This window comes from Pseudorca crassidens, chromosome 20 (genome assembly GCF_039906515.1).
Source record: "Pseudorca crassidens isolate mPseCra1 chromosome 20, mPseCra1.hap1, whole genome shotgun sequence".
Classification (NCBI taxonomy): Eukaryota; Metazoa; Chordata; class Mammalia; order Artiodactyla; family Delphinidae; genus Pseudorca; species Pseudorca crassidens.
The window spans coordinates 12,500,464-12,525,776 of record NC_090315.1 but is presented as its reverse complement, the minus strand read 5'-3'; the positions used below and the strand labels follow the sequence as shown (position 1 = coordinate 12,525,776).

The following is a 25,313-nucleotide window of genomic DNA, read 5'->3' as shown; positions in this document are numbered from 1 at the left end:
CAGGATGAGTAACCTCGCCCCAGGCAACCCTGGCCTTGCCCAACCAGGCCAAATCAGCCTCAGCTGTGGGGCGTGACACCCGCCCCCGGATGCGTCACGCACCACTGCCAAGGAGTGAAAGGGCGGGAGTCAAGGTTCCCTGGCAGTTCCCAGGAGAAAGTCTGTGTGTTTGTGGCGGTGGGGAGAGGATATAAGGCTCACACAGAGGGTCTACTCAACATTCAACACTCAGTAAATGCTGAATGAGTGCAGGCTTTGGGCCGGGTGATGCTGGAGACTAAACAGAACCAGTGCTGGTCTTCACAGAGCTCACAGTCTGATGGGGGAGACAGATATTAATCCAATAATCATACAAATTGTTATTTACAGCGAGGACAACGAAGGAAGAAGTGTAGGGAGCTACAAGGAGGTGTGGCGTCTAAAAGTGGGGGCTGGTCAATGAAGCGTCCCTGAGGATGTAAATCATCCAGGTGCCTTACGATCTTAAAGACTTGGAGGTTTAGCCAGTGAAGCAGGTCGGGATGGGGGCAGAGCACATTGCAAAGCAGAGGGGTCAGCACGTGCAGAGACCTCGGCTGGAAGCAGCATGGACCCTTCGAACACAGAGAGGAGAGCAGTGTACCTGGAGCTCCTGTACCTGGAGCTCAGGAGTGAGGGGGAAACTGAGGCAAAAGAGGCCATTCCAGGCCCTGAGGAGAGGTTTGAATTAACTCTGAGAAAGATGGAGAATGTTTCACGGGGTCTAAATCAGCTCTGAGACACAATCAGATTTGCTTTTTAAACTATCAATCTGGCAAACGATGCAAAAACTTATCAAGAAATGAATTCACTAATCCCAGGGAATTATGCAGCAATGAAAACGGACCAACTACTGGCCTGGGTGCCAACGTGAGTCTCAAAAACTTTATGTTGGGAGTTCCCTGACAGTCCAGTGGTTAGGACTTCGCCTTCCAATGCAGGGGGTTCAGGTTCAACCCCTGGTTGGGGAGCTAAGATCCCACATGCCTCGGGGCCAAAAAACAAACAAACAAACAAAAAACAGAAGCAATACTGTAACAAATTCAATAAAGACTTTAAAAATGGTCCACATCAAAAAAAAATCTTAAAAAAACCCCCAACTTTATGTTGAGCTCAAAAAGCCTTAAACAAGTAGAAGATACCATGTGACTCCATTTCTGTGAAGTTCTAGAACAGGCAAAGCTAATCAGTGGTGATAGAAATCAAAATAGGGGTTACTTTGGGGGAGGGCATTGCCCCAAAGGAGTAATAGTAAGGAACCCCTACTATCTTCATCTGGGTGGTAGTTACACATGTAACGGCAAACATGTTAAGAATCGACGAGCTGTACGCTGTACATTTTACATTTATGCACTTCACTGAAGGTACACTATTCTTACACTATTCTTACTATGAAATTTTACTCCTGCCTCTGCCATCCTCTTGCTGTGTGACCTCAAGCAACTCCATCTCCCTCTCTGAACTTCAGCTATTCTTACCAAAAGAAAAGGGTGGGGGAGGAGTGCCATTGTGGCCTCAGTAAAAAAGGAAAAGAGTAGAAGGGGCAAGAGAAGGCCAGGAGACCGGGGAGGGAGCAGGGCAGTCTCCCGGGTAAGGGAACAAGAGCCTCTGATGGCTGGGAGTTGGCTGGCGGCTCACAGCGATGTCTGGGTGCTCTGTTACACCCCTGCACCAACACATATGCGGCCACACTGTGACCACGATGGAGTGAGACACAATCAGGACCACTGCCTTCTGTGTCTGAACACAGGAAAAAACAAGAACACTGTGCAAACCACAGAATGACTAAGCTTCCACATATATAAGCTAATAGAAGTGATTGCTTGTATTGGGTTGGCCAAAAAGTTCGTCTGGGTTCTCTGTAAGAGGTTACAAAAATCCGAATGAACTTTTTGGCCAACCCAATGTTATGTATTATTTATATTATATTATTATTTAAACTACAGCTTTAGCCTTGCTTTGTTTCTCCTGACTCACAGATAAGATTTACCTATGGCAGGAAAAATAGCGGCTGTGTTCATAAAGGTTTTATCTGTTCTCCGGACCCCATGGGGCACCCCCATCGCCAATAATGACTAGCACCTCAGTCACCTAGGTTGGGTTGCTTGTCATCATGCTGAAGCTCAGAGAGAGAAAGTGAGTGGCTGTGAAGTCATTCAACACTTCCCCCTACCTCCCTGCCTCCCAGCCTTGGAATCCCAGCCTCACTTATGGTTTGCTGTGTGACCCACTAAGTGTCTTCACCTCTCTGAGCCTCTGAGGTGTCTGTTTTATAATAAAGGGAGGAGAGTCTTTCATGGTGGAGTGAGGCAGTGGACAAAGTATTAAGTCTGGAGTCAGACAGACTGAAATTTTACTCCTGCCTCTGCCATCCTCTTGCTGTGTGACCTCAAGCAACTCCATCTCCCTCTCTGAACTTCAGCTGCCTCCTTTGCCAAACAGGTCTGAAACCCCCTGTCTCCAGAGGGATGGAGTGAGGCAGGGCTACAATTCTATTATTATTGTGCACTCAGGAGGCCCTTCAGGTCCCAGCCGTGTGGGAGAGTTTCAGGGAGGAACCCCAACTGGCCAGACCAGAAGATCTGGTGTCTTGGGAGGGAGTGGGACCCAGGGTGGAGAGTCTCCTCTTGCTCAGGCCTGCCGAATCCCGGGTGCTGACACCAACCGCCGCCCCCCTACCCCAAACCTGGCCCAGGACCAAAGAGCAGAGGGAGGTTTAAATACCGGACCTCTACTTAAACCTACTCTGTGACTCTCCCCAGCTCCCCTCCACAGGGGTCACTGCAAAGAGGTTTAGAATTGGTTCCCCAGAGAGATGAACAGAGGAGACAGTGTGGAGGCACCCGGTCCCCAGCCCTGGAGTTCATGCCAGGGCCTCAGACAAGCCTGGGGCCATTTCCACTATGGGTTTCGTGTCCCCTGGGGAAGGGCAGGCTCTGAGCCCAGTGATGTTCCCAGCCTGCCTCAGACCCACTCCTTCTGGGATGTGATGTCTGGGATGCGTCAGAGAAGGGATGGGGTCAGGGCCCGGGCTGGCTACATAATTTGCGGGGCTCAGTGCAAAATGAAAATATGGAGACCTGGTTCAAAAGGCAGGAAGGAGTGTCATGAAATGTACTAAAGGAGAAATGCTCTTTTCCTTTCTTCCTGCATCTCTCTTGACCCCATACTGTGTCTAATGTCATGTTCCCTCAGGCACAGGGATACTGGTGGGGCGAGCACAGACTCTTACAGGTGTCTAGAGACCCTGCCCCACAACTAAAGCAAACTGGTTGCTGGGTTCCCCTTCCACCAGCCGCCCGCCACCGTGCCCCACCTGAGATGCCAAGAGGCACAAGTGCCTGGATTTCCCGTGAGCACTCAGGCCCTTGTCGGGGCTGGAGGATGGCGGAAGTCACAGGGCAGAGGCAGGGAGGGGAAGGCAGACAGAACCTATTCCGGGGAGGTGGGAGATGGCAGGTGTGGGACCTCATTTGAGCTGAGGCTCCAGTCCCCCCAGCTCAAGCTCCACACCCTTCAGACTTCACTTACAAAACACAAATTCAAATACAAAATTAAGAATTTCCGGATGGCAATCACAGATGATTAAAGCCGAGAGGGCTCTTCTGAACATGGGACCTGTCAACTGCACTAGTCACATGCCCGTGAAGCTGGCCCCAGTAAGGGGACAGTTTGCAGAGGGGCTAAGGGATGAAATGATCCAAGAACCTAGATGCCTCACACCTGGAGGTAGAGGCCAAGGAACACCTCGGGTCCCCAAGGGCCTGGGGGTTGGAGTGTTTGCATTCCGGGGTTTCAGGAGCACATCTGGGTCCTTAAGGAATCCTGGGATGGGACACCCAGGTCCTGAAGAGATGGGAACCAGAGGGACTGGATGCCTAGTTCCAGAGACGTTTAAGGGAGGAAATGACTTGTACCACACAGTGACAGCCTAGAGTGGTCAGGGAGTGGTCCTGTAGTCGGGGAGCTCAGGGGACTGCGGAAGCCCACCAGGGATCAGGGAGAGCTTCCTGAAGGAGGGGACACCTTAGGTGAGATGTAAATGATGAAAAGTTCTATGCCTGTCGTTCACCATCGCCCCATCCTCAGCGTCTTTCTTATCAATTTATTCCCTCAACACCTAGTTTGCCTACAGGCCATTTGCTGTGTGCCAAGCACTCAGTAGTGATGGAAATAGCCCAACCCCTGCCTCCTGGGGCTCCCGCCCAGCACGGGAAACACACCCATCAAACACACGGATGACCCAGAGTAGTCAAAGCCGTGATGGGGAAGGAGCAGGCAGAGTGATCAAGGTTGGGATGGGAAGCCCAGAGGGAGCATCTGACTCAGCCAGGAGAATCAGGGAAGGCTTCCTGGAGAAGGAAACATCTGAGCTATGACCTAAATGACGAGTAGGGTGGAGTGGGGAAAGGTGACTTAGCAAAGGGAACGTTACATAAAGACCCACAGGTGAAAGGATAGCTTTTTTTTTTTTTTTTTTTCCACTTTCATGGGATGAAATGTGCCCTCTGGTGCTGGGGACACAGCCATGACCAGGACAGCCCTGGCTCTGCCCTCAGGGAGCTCCCAGTCCGTCAGGACATAGATCCATCACCAGCGATGACCCACGATGTTCAGGAATGGGACAGGAGGGCTCAAAGGGGGGTACCTGATCCAGCTGAGGGAGTCAGGAAGGGCTTCCTGAAGGAGGGGACATCCCAATTAAGACGCGAAGAATAAGGAGCTAGGTGGTTAAGGGAAGGGCAGAGGGAATAACATATGTCACGGCCTGCAGGGCAGGAGCCTAGGAGTTCCTAGAAATTGCCAATAGCCCAGGCACGTCCAAAAGGGTGGAAGCAGGCGGGCCCACAAACTGAAAAAACAAAATTGCCACAAGACTAAGGACGCATGCCTCCCCACACCCCCGCCCCTCCCAGCCATGACCTTGGGGTTGAAGGTCTCCATTCCTAAAGGGTAGAACAGCTAAAGGATGCATGGTCTCCGAGGTACCCGTAATTCAGATGTCCTGCCTAGGGGTCGAGGGGCCCCGTACGCCTGTGCTGGGAACCTCAGCAGTAACCACTGTTTTTCCTCCAAGTTTAATTCAGTATCACAGGAGCACCAATAAATAGTTCCTTCCCGCCCCCGCAATCTTCCTCCCACCCAGGGCAGAGCCTCAGCGGCTGGCTTCCGGTCCGGGAAGACACCTGCAGCCCAGAACTGCGCAGCTCAGACCTGCCGAACCGCCGAGCCCACAAAATTCCCGGGAGAGTTCCAAAGGGGCTGGCCCAGGATTTCCAGCAGTGGGCGTGGCTTCGAGGCAGCGCGTGCGGGGCAGAGCCTCGCTGGGATGTCCCCCTGAGAGGGTATGTTCACTCAGGGGTCGTGGTTCTCGTCAGCCGCTGTCACGATGACGTCCATCCAGATGCGCATGGCTTCTGGGCTTGGCGCCGCCATGTAGAAAAGGCGTTCGCAGGTTTTGACACAGAACGTTAGGCGAGGGTTCGGGCTCTGGAATAAGAAGCGGAGTGGAGATGGTTATGAGTCCACCCTAGTTGGAATCCCAGCCTTGCTATTTATAGGCTTTGTGGGGTTGGGCACGTTATTTACACTCCCTGAACGTTTCCCCATCTGTCTTCCTAAATGATGCTACCTACTTCGTTGGGTTATGAGGATTAAATGAATTAACACAGGAAGGCGCTTAGAATTATGGGGGCAAGAGGAATTCAAAAAGAGGATGGGGGCTTCCCTGGTGGCGCAGTGGTTGAGAGTCCGCCTGCCGATGCAGGGGACACGGGTTCGTGCCCCGGTCCGGGAAGATCCCACATGCCGCGGAGCGGCTGCGCCCATGAGCCATGGCCGCTGAGCCTGCGCGTCCGGAGCCTGTGCTCCGCAATGGGAGAGGCCACAACAGTGAGAGGCCCGCGTACCGAAAAAAGAAAAGAAAAAAAAAGAGTACGGACCCATGTCCCAATCCCCCAGCCTACCTTCTCCTATATTAGAAATAAATACAGACACTCAAATTTCCCCTCCCCCCAAAATCTAGGTCCCCCTGGTTTGTAACTGGGAAAATCCAGTTTGTAACTGGGAAAATCCCCCTGGTTTGTAACTGGGAAAATCCTAGTGTCTACAACCTATTTACTGAGCACCTAGTTGCCAACCCTGAATTAGGTAAATCCTTTACGTCCATTATCTGTTTCTAACCTTCTCAGCTCTGAAGAAATGGGCTGAAGAGTGCCGATTCTGCAGGTGAGAAAACTAAGGCTGGAGAATGGAAGTCACTTTCCTGATGTCCCACAGCTCGGATTCCAGACTAAGCTCTAAAAAGCCACAGTTGCTCTCCAGAGCTTTCTAAACATTGTATCAGTTTCTGGCACTGCACTTTTATTTTTTACTTATTTTTATTTTTTTGCACTTTTATTTTTATAGAAGTTCCAATTCCTGCGTTCTCTGGGGAAAAATAAATATGATATGACACCATGGGGCCCATCACCATTTGGCAATGATGGGCAGATGCTAACGAATGATCGTCTCCTTTAGATGCTCCCAGGCTGCCTCAGTCCTCACCCTGCCCAATTCAGACATTTATTCTCAACTTGGCATCTGCGTTTGCCAAATTTCTGCTCTAAAACTTTTGTTCCAAGAAAAATATCAGTGGGCTGAGAGCCAAAGACTAAGCTCTTGATTTTTGGTCCCTGCAGTGAAATGATCTGTTGGTTTCCTGTGCTGGATGGAGCACCACTGGATGGAGTAGGGGCTGTGGGTGGCCTTTCCCAGGGATAAGATCAGGCTTGACAGCCGGGGCTCCAACCAGGAGGGCAGAGCAGCACCAAGCAGGGGCTTCACCTTGAAGGCACAGCGTAAGTGGTCGTAGTAGACTTCCTCGATGGCCTGGAAGTAGATGACGCCTTTGAGCTTGGTCTGTTCTTTGTCTGATGGAGGGAGGTGAGGGAGAAACAGAGCCAGTGAGAGGTGTGTATGGTGGGGGGAGCAGGGGAGTCACTGGGCCCAAGTCCCGAGACTGGGGTGGGGGTGAGGAACATGGTGGCAGAGTCTGTAGGTCCCTAAAGTACTGTGGTTGGGAGGTGAGTGCATGTTGACGGGAGACTAGGAGGGAGACTGGTGTGGTGACTGGACAAGACCGGAGAATGAGGTCTGGGGAGTTGGAATCCTAGGTCCCCTAGTGCCTTGGCCCCTGAGAAGGGCAGGGACTCAAGGAGAGATTCAGCATCACTGATTCTCCTAGAGAGGAAGGAGGAGGGGCCTGGAACCTAGATTTGTGGGCTGGGCACGGGCAATGCTCCTCTAGGGCACCTTAGGAAAATGGGGTCTGGGGAGCCAGAGTGGTACAAAACTGTTACCCACGTTACTGAGGAGGGCTGGCTCACTAAAGGGGAAAGGGGCTGGGGATCCAGACTCGTGGGCCTGAGAGAGAAGGGGGCTGAGGGTGGGACGCCTAGGTTTCTGGGGTGAAAGTCTGTTGTGGTTTCTTCCAGGGGCCTGGGGGCCCGGGTCCCAAGGCAGCCAGGGTGGGCTTACCCGTGTAGTAGGCCAGGCGGCGGGCCTGGCGGTCAAAGCAGAACCACCGCTTCCTCCAGGTCTTGATGCGGCCTCCCATCTTCACCAGGGGTCCGCGGCAGTAGCCCCCAGACACCCGTATGTGCGGGCAGCTTTCCGGGTTGTGGCCCCAGCGTTCCAGGTGTTGCCGGAGATCCAAGACCCGAGGGCCAGGAGGGCGGGATGGGGCTGTGGGCGGGGCCTGGGAAAGCAAGAGAAGGGTGCAGTGACTTCATGGGGTGGGGGGGCAGGTCCTGCAGCCTGGACGCCCCCGAGGGGTGCTGGTCAGAGTAGCTCGAGTATAAGGCCCAGCACAGCCTTTCATTAACAATGACGATCAAGATGATATTTCCAACAGCTAAAGCGATGAACTGACACTCTGCCCAGGGCTTTACCAGCATCCGTTCCTTGACTCCCCACGGCCACCCTCGGGTCAGGGCTACTATGAGCCCCATTTTTCAGATGAGCACACTGAAGTACAGAGAGAAAATAATCCACCCGAGGTCACACAGAGCTTCGAAGTGGCAGAGCTGGGTGGCAAACTCAGGTCTTCCTGACCCTAGCGCTTACCCTGAAACACCGGAGATGTGTTAGAGAAGTGATGGACCCTGGTGGGACCCTCATCTACTGTCTCTGTAAAACAGGGACCAGACAGTGAGTGATCAATAAATGAGAGCACTGTTTCCATCATTATTATTATTGTTATTATTCTTGTTGTGATGAAATTACTGATTATTACCTGTGCTAACAAAACACTTTATAGGTATAATCTGTGTCCTCTCAAACACTCTTCAAGGGGTAAGTACATCATTGTCCCCATTTTACAGATGTGGAAACCAAGACTCCGAGAGGTTAAGTCACTAGGCCCAAGTCACACAGCCAGAGCTGACGAGCCAGGACTCCCCAGGCAGAGTGTCATCTCAGGAGGCCATAAAGGGGAGAAGAATGAAGGTGATCAAAGTGTCTACTGTTACAAGGCCCAGCCTGATCATACCTATTCTTCCCAAATGATCCCTGCAAAGAATGGTATGATCTCTGTGGTCAAACTGAGGCCTCAGACTTCAGCATGCAAGGGGACCCCCTAGGGATTTTGTTAAAATGCAGCCTGGGATTCAGTCATTCCGGGGTGGGGGTCTGGGGTGAGGGTGAGGTTCTGCACGTCTAACAAGCTCCCAGGGAACAGGGACGCCGATGCTGCTGGTCCGTGGACCACACTCTGAGTATCAAGGGCTGAAAACACTGAAGCAAGGCCAAAGCAAGAATGGATGAGAAACAGAGGTGAGACTCATTGGATGGAGACAGGGGAGAATGAGGAGGAGGGGAAATGGGGAGGAGCCGGGGAATGCACAGGAGGGGAAGGGGTGGTTAAAAGGGAACCCACCAGGGCTACCCTGGTGGTGCAGTGGTTGAGAGTCCGCCTGCCGATGCGGGGGACGTGGGTTCGTGCCCCGGTCCGGGAGGATCCCATGTGCCGCGGAGCGGCTGGGCCTGTGAGCCGTGGCCGCTGAGCCTGCGCGTCCGGAGCCTGTGCTCCGCAACGGGAGAGGCCACAGCAGTGAGGCACCCACTGGGTCATCTCACCAAAGCCACACGGTAACACTACTGATCACCACGTATGGAAGGTCCCACTCTGTGGCTGGCACTGTGCCAAGTGATCACCTTGTTGCCTCTCCAAAACAACCCATTATTGCCCCCATTTGACAGACGAGGAAACTGAGGCTCCTAGAGAGGAACTGACTCATCAAGGTCACCCAGGTAGGATGTGGTGGAGCCGGGCCCCAATCCAGGACAGCAGGGATGGGCTTGGGACTGTCAGCTCCCCCACTGCCCACCCGTGTCACCTCCATGGAACGCCTGCCCCTCTCGGAGCTTCAGTTTCCCTACACTGAAACTACACTGAAACTCGGCGGTGATCACAGCACCCTCCACATGGGGCTGTTTCACGGATGAGCTCGCTGCTGTCAGGCTCCCTGACCTGGTGATTCCACTTCCAGGTGCGAATCCCGGAGACACACTTGCTCACGGGCACGAGAAGGCAGCTTGAGCCGTAAGGGGGTGGGGTGGGGGGGACAGTGCAGTCAACAGGGAACCGTTTAATAAATGATGATGCTACACAGCAGGAGTGCTTCATTTTTAATGAGGTAGAGCTTATGCCTGAAACCAGAAGGCCCCACTGCCCTTCCCAATTTATTTTATTCCTGAACTCTTATCAGCACCTGACATGCTACTGATTTTACTTACTGATGCTGCTTTTTGTCTCTCTCCCCTGCTACACGCCAGCTTCTCCAAGGGCAGGGATTGTCACTCTGGCCACTGCTATATAACCCAGGGCCTACCACGCAGTAGGCCCTCTGTAAATACTGGGTTGAAAGGAATAAGAATATGCCAAATGGTTGAGAGAACCAAAAGCAGGTTGGGAATGATGTGCTCGATTACAAGGAAAATAAATTCACCAAATATGGTTTGATCGGTGTACGTAGGAAAGTATTAAAAAAAAAGATTTGAACGCTTCTCCGCGATAGAAAACACCTGCACTTCCGGAGGTAAGATGAGGGGAACTTCACTTTCCCCAATTCTGAAGTGTCTGTTATAACAAAAAGTATTCATGTTCTTAGTGTAGGTAGAAATAAAATTTTAATAAGGAGCTGTCAGCTAAATCCAGAGTGTGAGAAATTCTACAGGATAAGTGACTTTTCCCACAAATTAATGGCATTTTTTAAAGCAGGGAGGGAGGACTCTATCTCAGGGTTTTAAAAGACATTTTAACTAAATGCAGTGTGCATACTTTGTTTGGGTCCAGATTCAAATAACCAACTATAAAAAGACATTTTGGAGACAATTAGGGAAATGTGAATACGGATCATGTATCAGAAAGTTGCAGAATTATTAATAATCTCATAAACTATGACAGTGGAATTTTTGTTATGTTAAAAAAAACCCTTATCTATTGGAGATACATAGTGAGATATGAATGAAATGTCTGGAATTTGCTTTAAAATATTCCACTGCAGAGTGGGAATTAGGTGAGGATTCAGTACAACAAAGTTGGTAAGTAAAACAAGATTCAACATTGATGATCACTAGAGCTGCGTGGTGGGGGGGTACATGGAGGTTTATTACCTTTGAATATGCTTGAATATTTCTATAATCAGAAGTTTTTTAAAAGAATCAAATAAATAAAACAAAAATTCAAATAATATTTGAAAGCCCCAGCACATGGTTACCCTCATTCTGCGGCAACTGCTGACTCTCTGACACCGGCACCCACTTACAGAAGAGGGGACCCAGGCACAGAGAATGGAGCGTGTCACCCGAGGACACGCCACGAATACAGACGACCCTGATGGGAACAGGAACTAGGCCTTTCGAGTTCCCTTTCCACTTGCCAAGCCCAGGATACCTTCCTGTGCCGTTGGAGGAGACTGACAGGGTGAGATAAGACAGGGCAGAGGCCAGGGTAGCAAGACAGACCAGGGGAGTAGTGGTTGGGGAGGGTTAGGGGTGGGACTGACCATGATAGCAGGTACAGGGGGGTCTGAGGCACCTTCCGTGCTCCTTCTTGTCCCTTCCTGTGAGTGCAGAAAGAAAACATCAACGAGAATGCTAACCAATAATAAGTGGGAAAAACGTACTGGGTTCCTGGGTCCTGAGGGAGGAGGGGTCAGGGGCCTGGACTCCTGGGTCTGAAGGAGGAGGGGACAGGGGTCTGGATCCTGGGTCTAAGCGGGGAGGGGCCGGGGGCCTGGATCCTGGGTCTGAGAGGGGAGGGGCCGGGGGTCTGGATCCTGGGGCTGAGGGAGGAGGGAGGGGCTGCCGTCTCACCCTGGCCTGGAGCAGCCGCTCCCTCTCTGCCACAGCCTGCTGCAGGAGGTGTTCCATACGGGCAATGTCCGGGTGGAGGGCCCCACAACTGGGAGCAGAGAACAGAGACGCGCAGGTTACAGCAGCCCGACTTCTTCCCCCCATCTCCCCACCTTCTCCCTGATGTCTCACCTATTTCTGGGGCCACAGTTCAGCAGCTGATAGAGGGGGTGTCTCCCGGAGTCTCTGGCTGAGGGCGGGAGGGCCGAGGCCTCCAGGGCTCCTGCGGGGAAAAGGGCTGGGGGGCTGGGATGCTCCCGTGTCTAAGCCCCCCCACCTCTACCCCAACAGAGGCAACCAGGTTCCTCCATCCTGTGCTGCAGGAGGGTGGTTAACGGGGGAAGAGCCTACGCAGGGGAGGGGTACGTACTCACCAGTACAATAGAAGGACAGGGGCCGGGGGGATCCCCTCTGGCTCACTCTCTCTCCCCTCTTCCGGGGCAGGCTTCCAGTCCCCTGGAGGCCAATGGAGCCCTGAAAACACACAACGCCCACGCACACAAGAAAAGATGCTCAGGCTCCACCATGAAGCTGGAGAACTGCCAAGTAAAACCACCGTCTCACGGGCACAGATCAAAAAGCCACTGCAAACGTGATGCTGAGTGAAAGCAGCCAGTTACAAAGGACCACACAGTGTAACGTCCAGAACGGGCAGATCCAGGGAGACAGGAAGCGGGTTAGCGGTTTCCAGGGCCTGGGAGGAGAGGGGAACTGAGGGGTGATGGCTAAAGGGTATGAGGTTTCTTTAGGGATAATGACTATGTTCTCAAATTGATTGTGGTGATGGCTGCACAACTCGGTGACTAAAAACCCCTGAGTTGTACTCTTTAAACGGGTGAATTGTAGCATGGGTGAACTATATACCTCGATAAAACTGTTAAAGAAAACCCCAAAAGCCCGCAGTGTTGATGGGAGTGTGCGAAACCCAGGTGTGCTCCCACAATGCTGGGGGCCGTTTTATTGCAACAACCGTTATGGAGGCCAGTTTGGCTCCTTTTTTAAAGTCAATGAAAAAAAAAAAGAAAAGGAAAAGAAAAACAAACAAAAACAGAAAAGAAAATCAAAATGACAAATGCATAGGTAACTTTGAGCCCCAATTCCACTTCTAGGACTATGTGGAGACACTCAGACATGTGCAAAATGACCTGATTTCAAGGTTAATCCCCAAAGATGCCCGGAGACCACCTAAGTGCCCGTCAAAAGGAGGCAGGGATAAACTAGGGATCATCTGCATGGAGGAAAACTCCAAAGCATATAAAAAGGAGGAGGATGCTGTTTATATCAGACAGAATAACAGGGCTTCCCTGGTGGCACAGTGGTTGAGAGTCCGCCTGCCGATGCAGGGGACGCGGGTTCGTGCCCGGGTCCGGGAAGATCCCACAAGCCTCGGAGCGGCTGCGCCCATGAGCCATGGCCGCTGAGCCTGCGCGTCCGGAGCCTGTGCTCCGCAACGGGAGAGGCCACAACAGTGAGAGGCCCGCGTACCGCAAAAACAAAAACAAAAAGAGGGGGAAAGTATATACATGACTGTTTAAATACAGAGGATCTCTGGGAAGACGGGAGACACTAGTAACCCTGGTCACCCCTGGGAGGTGAACTGTGTGGATGAAAACAATGGTGGGAAAGGTCTTTTCTCTGACTCTCCTCCCATGACCTTTGAACTTGGAACAAAAGGAATATTAGTTCAAAAAATAATAATAAACATGATAACCAAATGCAACCTGTGTTCCTAGATCAGAAAAAATTTTTTTTTCTTTTTTTGTTTTTTGCTTAAAAAAAAATTTGTGGGACAATTGGCAAAAATATGAATCACATCTGTGGACTTGAATAATATTGTCTCAAGGGTAGCTTCTGAATGTGATCGCTGTACTGTTGTTATGTACGAGAATGGCCTTGACCTTAGGTAATAAAAGTAGAAGTATTTAGGGGTAAAGAGGAATCATGCTTCAGAAAAGAAAAATAAACTGTGTGTGTGTATGTGGGTGGGTGTGTACAGAGAGAGAATAAGAAAGCAAATGTCCAATGTGGTAAAATGTTAATCACAGAATCTGGGTGACAGGTATGCAGGAATTCTTTCTACTATTCCTGCAATTTCTGTAAGTCTTAAATCATTTCAAAATTTAAAAAAACTACCAAAAAATGAAAACAAAATTATTTGAGAGTAATCAAGACAGAAAACTGAAATAATTTCTTAAAGAAAAAAAGAGCAAAAACTCTGTGTGGATAATAAAAATAAATAAGTGGCATAATTTGAACACCAGTAGGGATACTCACTGCTCAAATATATGTAATCCACAAGTTAATAATAATACTAAAATAAAAATTGCATTGGTCACCTTGGAGGATGCAGGAGAACCAACTCTATTCTGAAGACAGGAGAATGAAGTGAAACCATTAAGCATTTTCCCTGCATGTCTTACAAAAACCATATCCCTGGGTAACCAAATAATTAATGAAGGCAAGTCCCTCTTTTTTTTTCTGGCTGCACCACCCGGCATGTGGGATCTCAGTTCCCCTCCAGTAGAAGCTCAGAGTCCTAACCACTGGACCGCCAGGGACCCCCTGGATGTGATTTTCTAGATTCGTATTATTTTAAAACGTTTTTTAGAATAGTGACTAACATTTATCAAGTGCCTAACAGTGTACTTGGCCCTCGGAAGACCATTTCAGCTTATAAAAGCCCTGGGAGTCGGGAAAGTTTCGCTCTGCTTCACAAAGAGGAAACCGAGTCCCAAGTTCCTGTGGTTCTTCACTCTTTCCTTCCTTCAACTGATATTCCCAGCATTCCCCAGCCGAGAGACCTTAGATTGTTGGCACTGAGGGAAAAGGTGGGTAAGAGAGACCCAAGCCTTGTCTCCATGGCGCTCACATTGTAGGAACTGAATGAGCCATCATATAAATAAGTGTATCATCAGAAATTGCTGTGAGTGAAGAGTGTGTTATAAAACGGTGATATAAAAAAGGATCACCTTCCAACTGGAAGACCAGGAACAGCCTTCTGAACGCTGGACCTAAGGCCCAAAAGATAAGAGCTGGCCAGGGGAAACTCCCTGAGAGTCCAGCGGTTAGGACTCCGGGCTTTCATTGCCAAGGGCCTGGGTTCGATCCCTAGTCAGGGAACTAAGATCTCACAAGCCCTGTGGTGGGGCCAAAAAAAAAAAAAAGTTGGCCGGGGAGACTGAGGGGAAGGGTGTTCCAGGTGGCAGGATCAGCAAGTGCAAAGGCCCTGAGGCAGGAACAAGTATGGAGTGCTGGTGGGTCAGTGCTCCTACAGCTGAGCAGTCAGTACAGGGAGGGGGATGGTGAGAGGTGGGCAGGGGTCAGACCACACAGGGACTTGTGGGCCATGGTGAGGAGACTGGGGGAATCATGGAAGGCTTTTGGTGGGAAGGGCTGAAGTAGGAGGGATGAAGATCACTCTGGCTGTTGTTTGGGGAATAAATTATTGGGAGACAAAAACTAAAATAGAGAAAACCGGTGAGGAGGCTGGTATAGGGTCACTAAAACCAGAGATGAGGGTGGGAGTGGGTGGAGTAAGAGTGATAAAATTACAATAATACCAATCAATATAACTCTAATCACAGCAACAGGTGCCCACATTACTGAGCACCTGTTATGTGCCAGGCATCAATCACACTAAGAGTTTTAATGCATTAACCAATGAATGCTGTTATTATTCCCATTTTGCAGCTAAGTAAATTGAGGCACAGAGCTGTCTCTAAGGTCAGCCAGCTAGGAAGTGGCAGAACAGGTACTGGAACCCAAGGTACTCTTAGTCATCACATGATCCTGGCAAGAAGGTATAGAATTTGAGAAGGATTTAATAGGACTTGGAGGGAGAGAGAGGAAGGGGCAAGGAGGAGTCATTTGTTAATCCCTGCATTCATTTATCCACTTGTTTACAGTTTATCTGGCTGAGTAAATAAACACTCCCTGGGCTCCTCATGTATCCCGAGGTCCCCGGTCGCTCCCTCTGAGCTGGTGCTAACCAGTCACCCACTTAGGTTCTGAAGGATCCCTGAGAAATCCTCATCTCCCGAAAGGCACAGGCTGTGGAAACAGGCAGCCTGGCTTCAAACCTAAGCTCTGCTGCTTAGCTGGGTGTGTGACTTTGGTAAGTCACGGCTCTTCTCGGGGAGATTCCCCCTCTGTAAAGTGAGCAACGTCCCGCTGCCCTGCCAGGGCTGATGCAAGGATTCAACGAGTGACCTCATGCAAAACACACAAAAGAGTGCCCAGCACGGCCACCAGCGTCCAGGGGTCAGTGTCTGGCCCCCAGGTGACACCCAGGTGCAAGGTGGGTGTGGGATCCACGCCGGTGGGTATAGGGTCCACCTGGCCTTAGAAGTTCCATGTACACAGGAGCCAATGACTCAGGTAACACCTCTATAGGAATGGACCCAGCTTCCCACCAAGTATTTATAGATATGCAATTTACTTATAAGGGTCATATTTACCCTAAGTCATGTTGCCTGGCAACACAGCTGACCGTCCACCTTTATCAAGCTTCCAGCTAGAAAGTTACAAAAGCTCTGCTAACCCTTTACCCAGATAATAACAAGACCTACTTCTGCAGGTTCTTCTGAGCAAAAAATAAAATTATATATACATAAAATTTCATGAATGTGTAACGTATATTATTGAATTGTATATCCATGAAACAATAATTATATAGTATAATATTAGTATATAATAATATAATATATATGAGGTTGAAGCACTTCAAACTGTCAGTATTTGACTGTTTCTCACCTCCAAATAATAGCAACTTCACGTGGCTCCAAGGCATAAGATGGTTTTGAGCAGATCCTGGCCTACGTTAAGCTCTTAAAATTAATATTAATATGAATATTGTTAATATTAATTAATAAGATAATGTTGCATATTATATTAGACAATAGAAACAATTAAATATTATAACAGACAACATTAATTAGATAATAATTGATATTAATTTGTTATTATTATTGTGGGTACAAAGACACACATACATGGATCTTCCTAACAGCATTGCTTAAACTGCAAAAAAACTCCAATCACTGTCCTCAGAGGGAGGGCTGGCTCAGTGCCTCCACGTAGAAGTGTGTGCCACACAGAAGCTCAGAGTGGTTCAGAGCATAGGCTCTGAAAACAGAGTGCCTGGGTTCAAATCCCAGCTCTGCCGCATACTAGCTGGTTAAGAAACTTCCCCTTTCTGCCTCAGTTTCTTCATCTATAAAATGGAAAGAAGAACCCAACTTGTAGGGTTGTTGCAAAGACTAAATGAGTGAATCCACGTGAGGCATTTAAAACAGTGCCTGGCATGCTATGAAGACTCCACAAATGTTAACTGTCATTATGGTTGTTATTGTTTATATCATTATTACAGAGCCATTGAAAAGGAAACAGCAGCTCTAAATGTCTCAGTGGAAAACAATCTCCACGACAGAGTCTTAAGCTAGAAAATAAAAGCCAACTAGTAGCTAATAGACATGTTTCTGAAAAAAACATTTACATGATAGAAAAAGAGCTCCCAATTTCTAAGCGCTGGCCCCCTATCCACATGACTGAAACAAAACTCTTTTCATTGACTATTCACCCCTACCTCACACATAGCACTCTGCCACTGTCTACTCTATTTCATTTTAAAAGGTGGTAGCCGGACTTCCTTGGTGGTCCAGTGGGTGACACTCCACACTCCCAATGCTGGGGGCCCAGGTTCCATCCCTGGGTTTCATCCCTGGTCGGGGAACTAGATCCCGCATGCCGCAACTAACAGTCCTCATGCCACAACTAAAAAAGATCTCACATTCTGCAACAAATATCCCGCGGGCCACAACTAAGACCCAGCGCAGCCAAAATAAATAAATAAATAGATTGATAGATAGATAAATAAATATTAAAAAAAAAGTTGGTAGCAACATACTCAATAAATGTTTTAACCCACTAATAAGCTGGGATCCCCGGCTTTAAGAAGATCTGGAGGAAAGGATATTCAAGAAACAAGTAGCTGCCCTGCTTTTGGGGAGGGAGCCAGGGGCCAGTGGGGTGGGGGGAGGAGGCCTTCTTATCAATATGCCCTGTTGGGTGGCTTTTAAAATTTACACCTGGGTAGGCACAGTCCCATTTCTCCAGGGGAGGGGTGGGGTGTTAGGCAGAAGAAAGAAAATGAATAATAAAGCTGGAGGCTGATAAACATTAATACCACTTGATCGGCCTTCCCTCTCCCCCAGGTGCACCGCAGAGAAAGCCACAGTTACCAGTGAGACCCGGGGTGACGAGGCATTGGGGGGGCACCTGGATGGAGCTGTGAACGGAGAAGAGGCAGGAAGAGGTGGCGGCGGCAGCGTGAGCAGTGGGGTCCTGGAGAACCAGCAACTGGCGATTTGTCTTCTGGGTGAACAGGAGCTGCAGGAGAACAGGTGGGGTGGCTGGCCACTGGAAGGATGCTCTGGCCCAAGCCTCCAGAGCCAGCCCATTTCTTGGATGGAAAAACAAAGGCTCAAGGTCCCAAGAGAGCTGAAACGTGGTCTTCGTGAGGGAGGACTATGGGCAGAGATGTCTGGTTCCCTGAGGAACCTGGAGGCTGGACCTCCTGCGTCCCAGGGGGAAAAGGGATTAGGGGTTGAGAATCGTGGATCTCAAGGGAGAAGGGGGCAGGGGGCCTGGACTCCTGGGTCTGAGGGAGGAAGGGGCTGACAGTCGCATGAAATCCCCATACCTTGGTGAGGGCCTGGCTGGGCTCAGAGAAGTCCTCGCCAGGGGTTCCCTGAAGGCAATTAAGCTTGAGAAGTCTGCTCCGTTCCTAGGGGACAGCAAGACATCAAGGGCTGCCACGCCTCAGGGTCGGAAAGGGCCATCCCAGCAGCTCTCCCTGATGCCAGGAGACACCTGGGGTGCAGGGAGGCAATGGGATGCCCTAGGGGGAAGTGAGGCAAGTGGGACAGGTGCCTGGGGTGAACTTACCTGGGTCAGGGCCTGAAGGGCCTCCTCCTTCTTCTGGCTCAGCCCCCGGCTCTCAGCTGCCATCTGCTCCCCCAGTGACTTGAGCTGCTCCTCCAAGACCTGGATCCGGCGCTGCAGGGCACCCCCAGAGCCCTGGTTACTCAGCTGCCCCAGGGTCCCCAGGCTGGTTCCCCCAGAATCAGGTCCTCCTTGAGAGCTTGGGGCTTGTTCCACCCCGTAACAGAGACCCTGGCATTTGGGTGCCTGGGAGGGGGTGGGGGACTTAGACTTAACCTCCGTGGTGTCCTCCTCCCCTTTGGGGGGGTCCAGAGAGACTTGAAGTTGAGTTGGAGGGATGGAGGATCCAAAATCCAGAGACCGAGGGAGACGGAGACACAGAGAAAGTCACCGTTGCCAAGAACAGAGAGAGAAAGAAAGGGAAAGACAGAGACAAACCAGAAGAGATACAGAAAAGAACCAAGACAGACCCCAAAAGACAGAGATGCAGAGACAAGACAGAAACAGCACAGAAACAGACAGAAGCCGTGAGACAGAAATGGGAAAAGAGAAAGTGACAGGAAGAAGGTCCAGAAATAGAGGTGGGAAAGGAGACCCACATCAGAACTTTCTAAGCCAAAACCCTGGGAACCTTTGTATTTTTTTTTTTTTAACCTTTGTATTAAATACAGTCAAAATGTTGCTTTTTCCATTGGGACTTGTCAGACCCTTGAATGTGAAGCCCCCAGAAAGGACTAGTGAGAGCATCATTTGGGATGAGGGCTTGAGAGGCAGGGAGCCTAGTGGCGAAGATCTAGTGGGTTCAGATCCCAGCTCTGTCCTTTATGAACTAAGTGACCTTGGAAAAGATTACTTGAGCACCTTGACCTTGAGTTTCTTCACTTATAAAATGGGAAAAAATATTAAGACGTGTCTCCCAGGATTGTTGTAAGGATTCAATGACTCAATACTCGTGAAACATTTAGGACCAGCACATGGTAGATGCTCAATAAATGTCAGCAACTGTCATTACTATTTTAAAGTACGTGACACAGGGAAGACACGAGGCCAAAGAAGGGAGCAGAGGAGACAGAGGGCAACGGCGAGGGAGGCAGGGCTAGCCCAGCCCGACTCACCCTGTGCTGCACCACGCTGGCCTGGAGTTCCTGGACCTTGGGGTCCAGTGCCCGGGCCCTGGGACTGTCCCAATCCTCCTCCCACTGGCTCTCCCGCTCCAGCTGCTGGAATTCCAGGTCCTCATAGGCACGCTGGGCCACATCCAGCTGTTCCTTCATCTGTGGGGGAAACACAAAAAGGCTGGAGGCCTGAACCCCTAGGAACCAGGAGGGTAGTGGGCTGGGGCCGGGAATCCTGGGCAATGAGGGAGGATGGGGCTGAGGATCTAGATTCCAGAGTCCTGGGGGTTAGGGAGCTGGAGCCCGAGCTACTAGGTGGGTGGGAAGCAGAGGACTGAGGGCCTGGATGTCTGGGTCCTGAGTGGCCTGGACACCGGGTCCCTGAGTGGGTCCAGTGGACCCTCACCTCCTGCACTCCCTGCAGAAGCCGCTCACGCTGGTCTTCCGGCTGCAAGTCGAGCTGCCCCTGGGCCTCCCGGAGTCTCTGGCGAAGACCCTCCACACGATCCCGCTCCTGGCTCAGGTGCCTCTGTTCCTGAATGAACAACCAGGCTCTTAGCCTCAGCCTGAGCCCAGGGAGGGAAACAGAGGCCAGCGGGGGCCAGGCCAGCCAGATCTCAAATCCCTCCCTGTCTGGGGTGTTGGCTCTATGAGGGCAGGGACCCTGTCTGACTGGTTCACACTTACACAGGCCCACCCAGGGCAGGTGTCAAGTAAACAGCTGTTTAAGAAATGAATGAGGGGACAGATGAATGGATAAAGAAGATGTGGTGTATATATACACAATGGAATATTACTCAGCCGTTAAAAAAATGAAATAATACCATTTGCAGCAACACGAATGGAACTAGAGATTATCATACTAAGTGAAGTCAGAAAGAGACAAATACCATATGACATCATTTATATGTGGAATCTAAAATATGACACAAATGAACTAATCTACGAAACAGAAACAGACTCACAGACATAGAGAACAGACTTGTGGTTGCCAGGGTTGGAGATGGGGGAGGGATAGATTGGGAGTTGGAGTTAGCAGATGCAAACTATTATATACAGAATCGATAAACAACAAGGTCCTACTATATAGCGCAAAGAACTATATTCAATATACTGTGATAAACCATAATGGAAAAGAATATGATGAAGAATGTATATATATATACATATAACTGAATCACTTTGCTGTACAGCAGAAATTAACACAACATTGTAAATCAACTATATTTCAATTAAATAAGTTAAAAAAATGAATGAGGGAATGAGTGCAAAATATATCCAGGCTGGGTGATTGATACTGGGGACCCAGAAGGGGGTCTGACCTGGGCCCTGTGCTCCAGCAGGGGACACAGCCAGTTACAGTCTGGGACAATCAGGGCAGTGAAACACAGAGACTGTGGGAACCCAGAACGCGGGGAGCAATTTCTACTGGGGTAATCCTAGGCTTCCTGGATGTGAGGATTTTAAGGTGAGTCTCAAAAAAACAGGGAGTATCTGGGAATTCCCTGGCGGTTCAGTGGTTAGGGCCGCATGCTTCATTGCAGGGGGGATGGGTTCGACCCCCGGTCAGGGAACTAAAATCCCACATGCTGTGTGGCGTGGCCGGAAAAAAAACCCCAAAAAACAGGGAGTATTTAGACTAGTGGAGACAGAGGGGGCTGGAAGGGCATTTTGGATAGAGGGGAACAGCATGGAGCAAATGAATGGAAGTTGAAAAGTACAGGAAGTGTAGGGACAAACTCTGGTCAAGAAGGGAGAAGGTGGGGTGGAGGGAAGAGATGGGGAACACAGGTGGGACATGACAGTGGAAAGGCAGACAAGGTGCAGCCCACATTCGGTTTGGCCCACCAGGCTGAGGAGCCCTTATCCTGGGGCAACGGGGAGTCATAGAAGGACTGAAAGGATCTAGGTGTGGAATCATCCCTCTGGGAGGTAGGCTTGAGGGGTTGAGACCAGCTCCTTCATGAGTCCTCCAAGCAATGAGTGAGGTGAGGTCTGAGCAGTGCAGATGTAAAGGAGACAGATTAGAAAGAGAGGTTCAGGGAGCACAAAGAACAGGACATGGTGACTGACAGGCTTGGGGTGAGAGATAAGGAGGCACGCAGAGCGAGGCTCAGGACTCTGACCTGGTGGCCAAAGGGACAGTGAGACAGGGACAGTGTGGAAAAGGGAGTTGCTGAGGTCAGCTTTGGATAAGGTGAATGAGAAGGGGCCAGACTCCTGAGTCTGAGGGAGGAGGGGCTGGGGGCCTGGACTCCTGGGTTAGAGGGAGGAGGAGCTGGGGTCTGGAATCCCAGGTCCTGGGGGAGGAAGGAGCTTCTAGAACCAGTATCCTAGGAAGTGGGACACGTAGGTCTACATTTTGAGAGGGAAATCAGGGCTGGGAGAAATATAGGCTCTTTGAAGTAAACGAAGACTCAGGACCCAGCCCCAGGAAATTCCAATATATAAGGGCAAAGAGAGAGTTTGATAGAATTACAAAGTTACCATTTTCCAACCTATAGTGCCAGTGCTGGTCCAAGCAATGACCACCAATGGATGTTAAAGCCTTTAGGTAAATAACTATTACGAAGGGATCAGACTGACCTCACTGAGGTCTGGAGGACCAGAGACAATGTCCCCCTGACCCAGCACACAGGAAGCACTACAGCACATCTGAATTTGACCCAGCCTCTACATCTAACCAACCACCCGCTTCCAGGAAGAGAAATGAGATAAAGGACACCCCAGGCATGCAACCGGTCACACACTGACCATGGAACAGAAGACTTGGTTTCTCCAACAAATAGTACAGTAAGCAGGGACCATTAGACGTGAAACAATACACACAAGGCATTTCACCAACTACAATATACTGGCCTTTGGGGGACCAGATTCAAACAGCCAACGGTTAGCTGTTTTTGAGACAACCTCGGACCCATGAAAACTGACTGGAAATGAGACGGTGTTAAGAACTTTAATTCTTCAGGTGTGACAATGATATGGGGATAATGTTTTTTAAAAGGAGTTCTTATCTATAAGATAAGAACTAAAGCATTTACAGGCAATATGATGTCTGGGATTGGCTTTCAAAACTAGGGACAGGGAAGCCAGTTGGGGGATAGGAAACAGGAACGGAGGATTAATCCCTGCTGAAGCTGGGGAGCACGCCACCTGGCAGCCCATCTGACTCCTCTATCTTTGTTGGTTTGATGTTTTTCACAACATGACATTTAAAGAGCAGAGAGAGATGGGGCAAAGGAAGATGAAGCAGTGAGTCAGGCCCTAAAGTCATGGACAAGGAGGGAGGAGGGAAACAGGAAGAGGCATAGGCCCACTCCCCGCGCCCTGCCCCCAGCCCAAGGATCCCCGTTTGGGGAATGGGGATAACCTCAGGGCCCAGGGCCCAGAAGCACCACAAGGAATGTCTATCCAACAAGGAAGAAAACTGAGGAGGAAGACCCAGCAGGGCAAACAGACCTGTTCCCGCTGCTCTTGGACGCCCTTTTCTGAGTCCACCTGCTGCCCCAGCAGTTCCCAGAGCTGCTCCTCCTTGCGCCAGACGGCCACTCGCTCCCCAGCCAGTTCACCCCGAAGCCGGGCCACCTCCACCTCCATCTGCGGAGAGAATATAAGGCCTGGGACCCAGAGGCCTGGGTCTGAGTAGGAGGGGGCTGGGGGCTCGGACGCCTGGGTCTGAACGAGGGACCTGTGAATCTGAACTCCTGGATTCGGAGAGAGGATGGAGCTGGGCTCCCGCAGTTGGAAAGGACCGGGAGTCTGGCCCTGCGGGGTTCCCCAATAGTTGGGGGCAGAATTCCCAAGAGGTCTGCAGCCTCACCTGGATCCTCAGTTCCTTCCTCTGACGCTGTAGCTCCCTCACTCGCTGCTCCAACAAAGCCACGCGAGTCAGTGCCTCCAACTGCTGGGCTCTAAGCCGCCGCGCCGCCCCTCGCACCCCTTCCCCAGCCTGAGAGGCTGCGGGTGGCGTGGCCGGGATCTGAACGGAAGGCGAAGCCTCCACCTGCGGTAGAAGAGGGCGTGGTCAATTGGGGAGGACTCGCCCCCTGCAGTCACTAAATAGGTCTGTTCTCCATCCCAAACATCCCCTCAGGCGGTCTGAGTCGGCGTTTAACTCTACCACCAAGTTCTTTTAATTCAAGGAGGGGAAGGTGCAGGTCCAGGGATCGCTCGGCCCCGGGAGGTGGCCCAGGGGCTCGCAGTGCCCAGGGGCACAGAGTCGACACAAGGATGGTGTTTCTTTTTCTTTATCCAGTTCCCATACTCTTGGCGTCACGTCTTCGAAGGTCCTGCATCTCTTTCTCTCCCCCCGGGTCTCCTTGAGTCTTTCCCCCTTTTATCTGGGCTTCATCTTCCTGACCCAGTATCTGTCTTCCGTCTCTGAATCGCTATTTCTCTTTCTCCCTTGGAGTATCTCCGTCTCTCAAGGTTTCTCTGTCTCTCTTTCTGTTTCTCTGAGCATCTTTGTTTCTGAGTCTGTGTCTCTATCCCCATCTCTCTGAGTCTCTGTCTCTGGTCTTTCAGTGTCTCTAACTCTTTTGGGTCTGTCTCTCAGTCTCCCTGTCTCTGGGTCTCTGTCTATCTGGTTTTTCTATACCTGTCTCTCTGTGTCTCTGTCACCCGTTTGGGTCTGTCTCTCTGGGTCCCCCCGTGGCTCTCGCCCTCCGGGTCCCTCACCGCATCGCGGCTGCTCTCCGTGCTGCTGCCTTCTCCCGCTTCTTCCTCTTCCTCCGTCTGCTGCTCAGCCCCTTGGCCGCTCGGAAGCTCTGCTGGGGCCTCGGGCACCTCCTGCTCGCGGGAGTCCTCGGGGAGCTCCCGGGGCTGGGCGGCCCCTTGAGATCGGACCTCCGCGTCGCACTCGGGGACCGCGGGCGGCGGGGTCCCCTCGTCCGGGCTGCTCCGTGTCTCCATGGCCTCTGCGGACTCCTGTCGGGTGGGCGGAGCCTGGAGTTCGGGAGGCGTGGCCCGGTAGCGTGGGGGCGGGGCCCAGGAGGGCTCAAGGCCCCGCCCGAAAGCTCTGGAGAGCGCTCCAGAGGCGGGGCCTAAGAGTTCAAAGGAGGCGACTGAGCATTCCTGAGGCTCGGCCTGGAGTTTCTAGGGGCGGGGTTCGATGGCTCCTAGGGCGTCACTCCCTCGGAGGCTTGACCAGAATTTGAGTCCGGGGTCCTAGTCCGCCCCCTACCGGCCTCTCCCTGCTATCCAGGTGTCGAGCCTTGTACTCTCCCAGCAGCCCCGCACAATCCCTTGGACCACTTTAGAGGGACCCCAACACCTTCTCCTTCGCGGACTCAGGAGTCGGGTTCCGCCACGTCCTCTCTGGAGCCCAGTAATCTCAGCTCCGACCCCACTGTGCAAGGGAGCGGGCCCCCTGCCGCCTCACCGAGGGATCCAGGAGTCGGGGCTCCTGGTCTCCCTCTGGACGAACCAGGGGCCTTGAATCCTCGGCTCCTCCTGGAGCTAGATTCCAGAACTCCAGCCCCCTCCACCACCCAAGCCCTGGCCCCCTCACCGGCTCAGGCTTCGGCGCGCTCCCTTCTGCGCTCCGGCGCTGCAGTTTCTGCCCACTAGACAGGTGGCTGGAGAAGAGGGAGGAGAGAGAGGCTGCTCTGTCCCCCTTCCCAGCAGCCCGGAAGTGGATGGGGACAACAGGTCCAACAGCTCTCGAGGGAGGAAGGAGCGACCAGCTTGCCCCGCCCGCAGCCGCGGCATCCGGCCATCCCGGCCCCACCCTCGGAAAGCCCAGCATGACGACCCCCCAACTCTGCCTCCAGCACCCCCATTCCTCCCCCCTGGAGGGCCAGGCGCCTTGGTCACCTATGTATAATGTCCAGACCCTGGGAA

General features: G+C 51.3%; 1 protein-coding gene across 4 annotated transcripts; it reads right to left on the bottom strand.

Annotated features, from left to right (window-relative positions):
- Positions 1 to 5,077: 5,077 nt before the first annotated feature.
- Positions 5,078 to 25,126, bottom strand: PHLDB3 (pleckstrin homology like domain family B member 3). 4 transcript variants are annotated; one of them, XM_067721297.1, is made up of 16 exons: positions 24,982 to 25,126; positions 24,150 to 24,514; positions 23,293 to 23,475; positions 22,932 to 23,069; positions 19,879 to 20,007; positions 19,473 to 19,631; positions 18,361 to 18,471; positions 18,116 to 18,199; positions 17,692 to 17,802; positions 11,790 to 11,889; positions 11,548 to 11,653; positions 11,377 to 11,464; positions 11,067 to 11,123; positions 7,537 to 7,756; positions 6,844 to 6,929; positions 5,078 to 5,880 (listed from the first exon to the last, which is right to left on the bottom strand). In XM_067721297.1, exons 2-16 carry the CDS (start codon positions 24,381 to 24,383, stop codon positions 5,647 to 5,649), a joined length of 2,040 nt encoding a protein of 679 aa, XP_067577398.1. In that variant the 5' UTR covers positions 24,384 to 24,514; positions 24,982 to 25,126; the 3' UTR covers positions 5,078 to 5,646. The 4 variants fall into 4 exon arrangements, with proteins under 4 accessions (XP_067577398.1, XP_067577401.1, XP_067577399.1 ...); XM_067721300.1 differs by having other exon boundaries at positions 5,078 to 5,508; XM_067721298.1 differs by having other exon boundaries at positions 11,548 to 11,638.
- Positions 25,127 to 25,313: the final 187 nt, after the last annotated feature.

What these genes read in the sequence shown, in the direction of transcription:
- PHLDB3 (XM_067721297.1), bottom strand. Translation starts at nt 24,383, where the DNA reads ATGGAGACACGGAGCAGCCCGGACGAGGGGACCCCGCCGCCCGCGGTC. An exon ending in AACTGTGGCCCCAGAAATAG is followed by an intron (nt 11,465 to 11,547) that starts GTGAGACATCAG and finishes CTCTGCTCCCAG; the next exon opens with TTGTGGGGCCCTCCACCCGG. An exon ending in AGCGGCTGCTCCAGGCCAGG is followed by an intron (nt 11,124 to 11,376) that starts GTGAGACGGCAG and finishes CTGCACTCACAG; the next exon opens with GAAGGGACAAGAAGGAGCAC.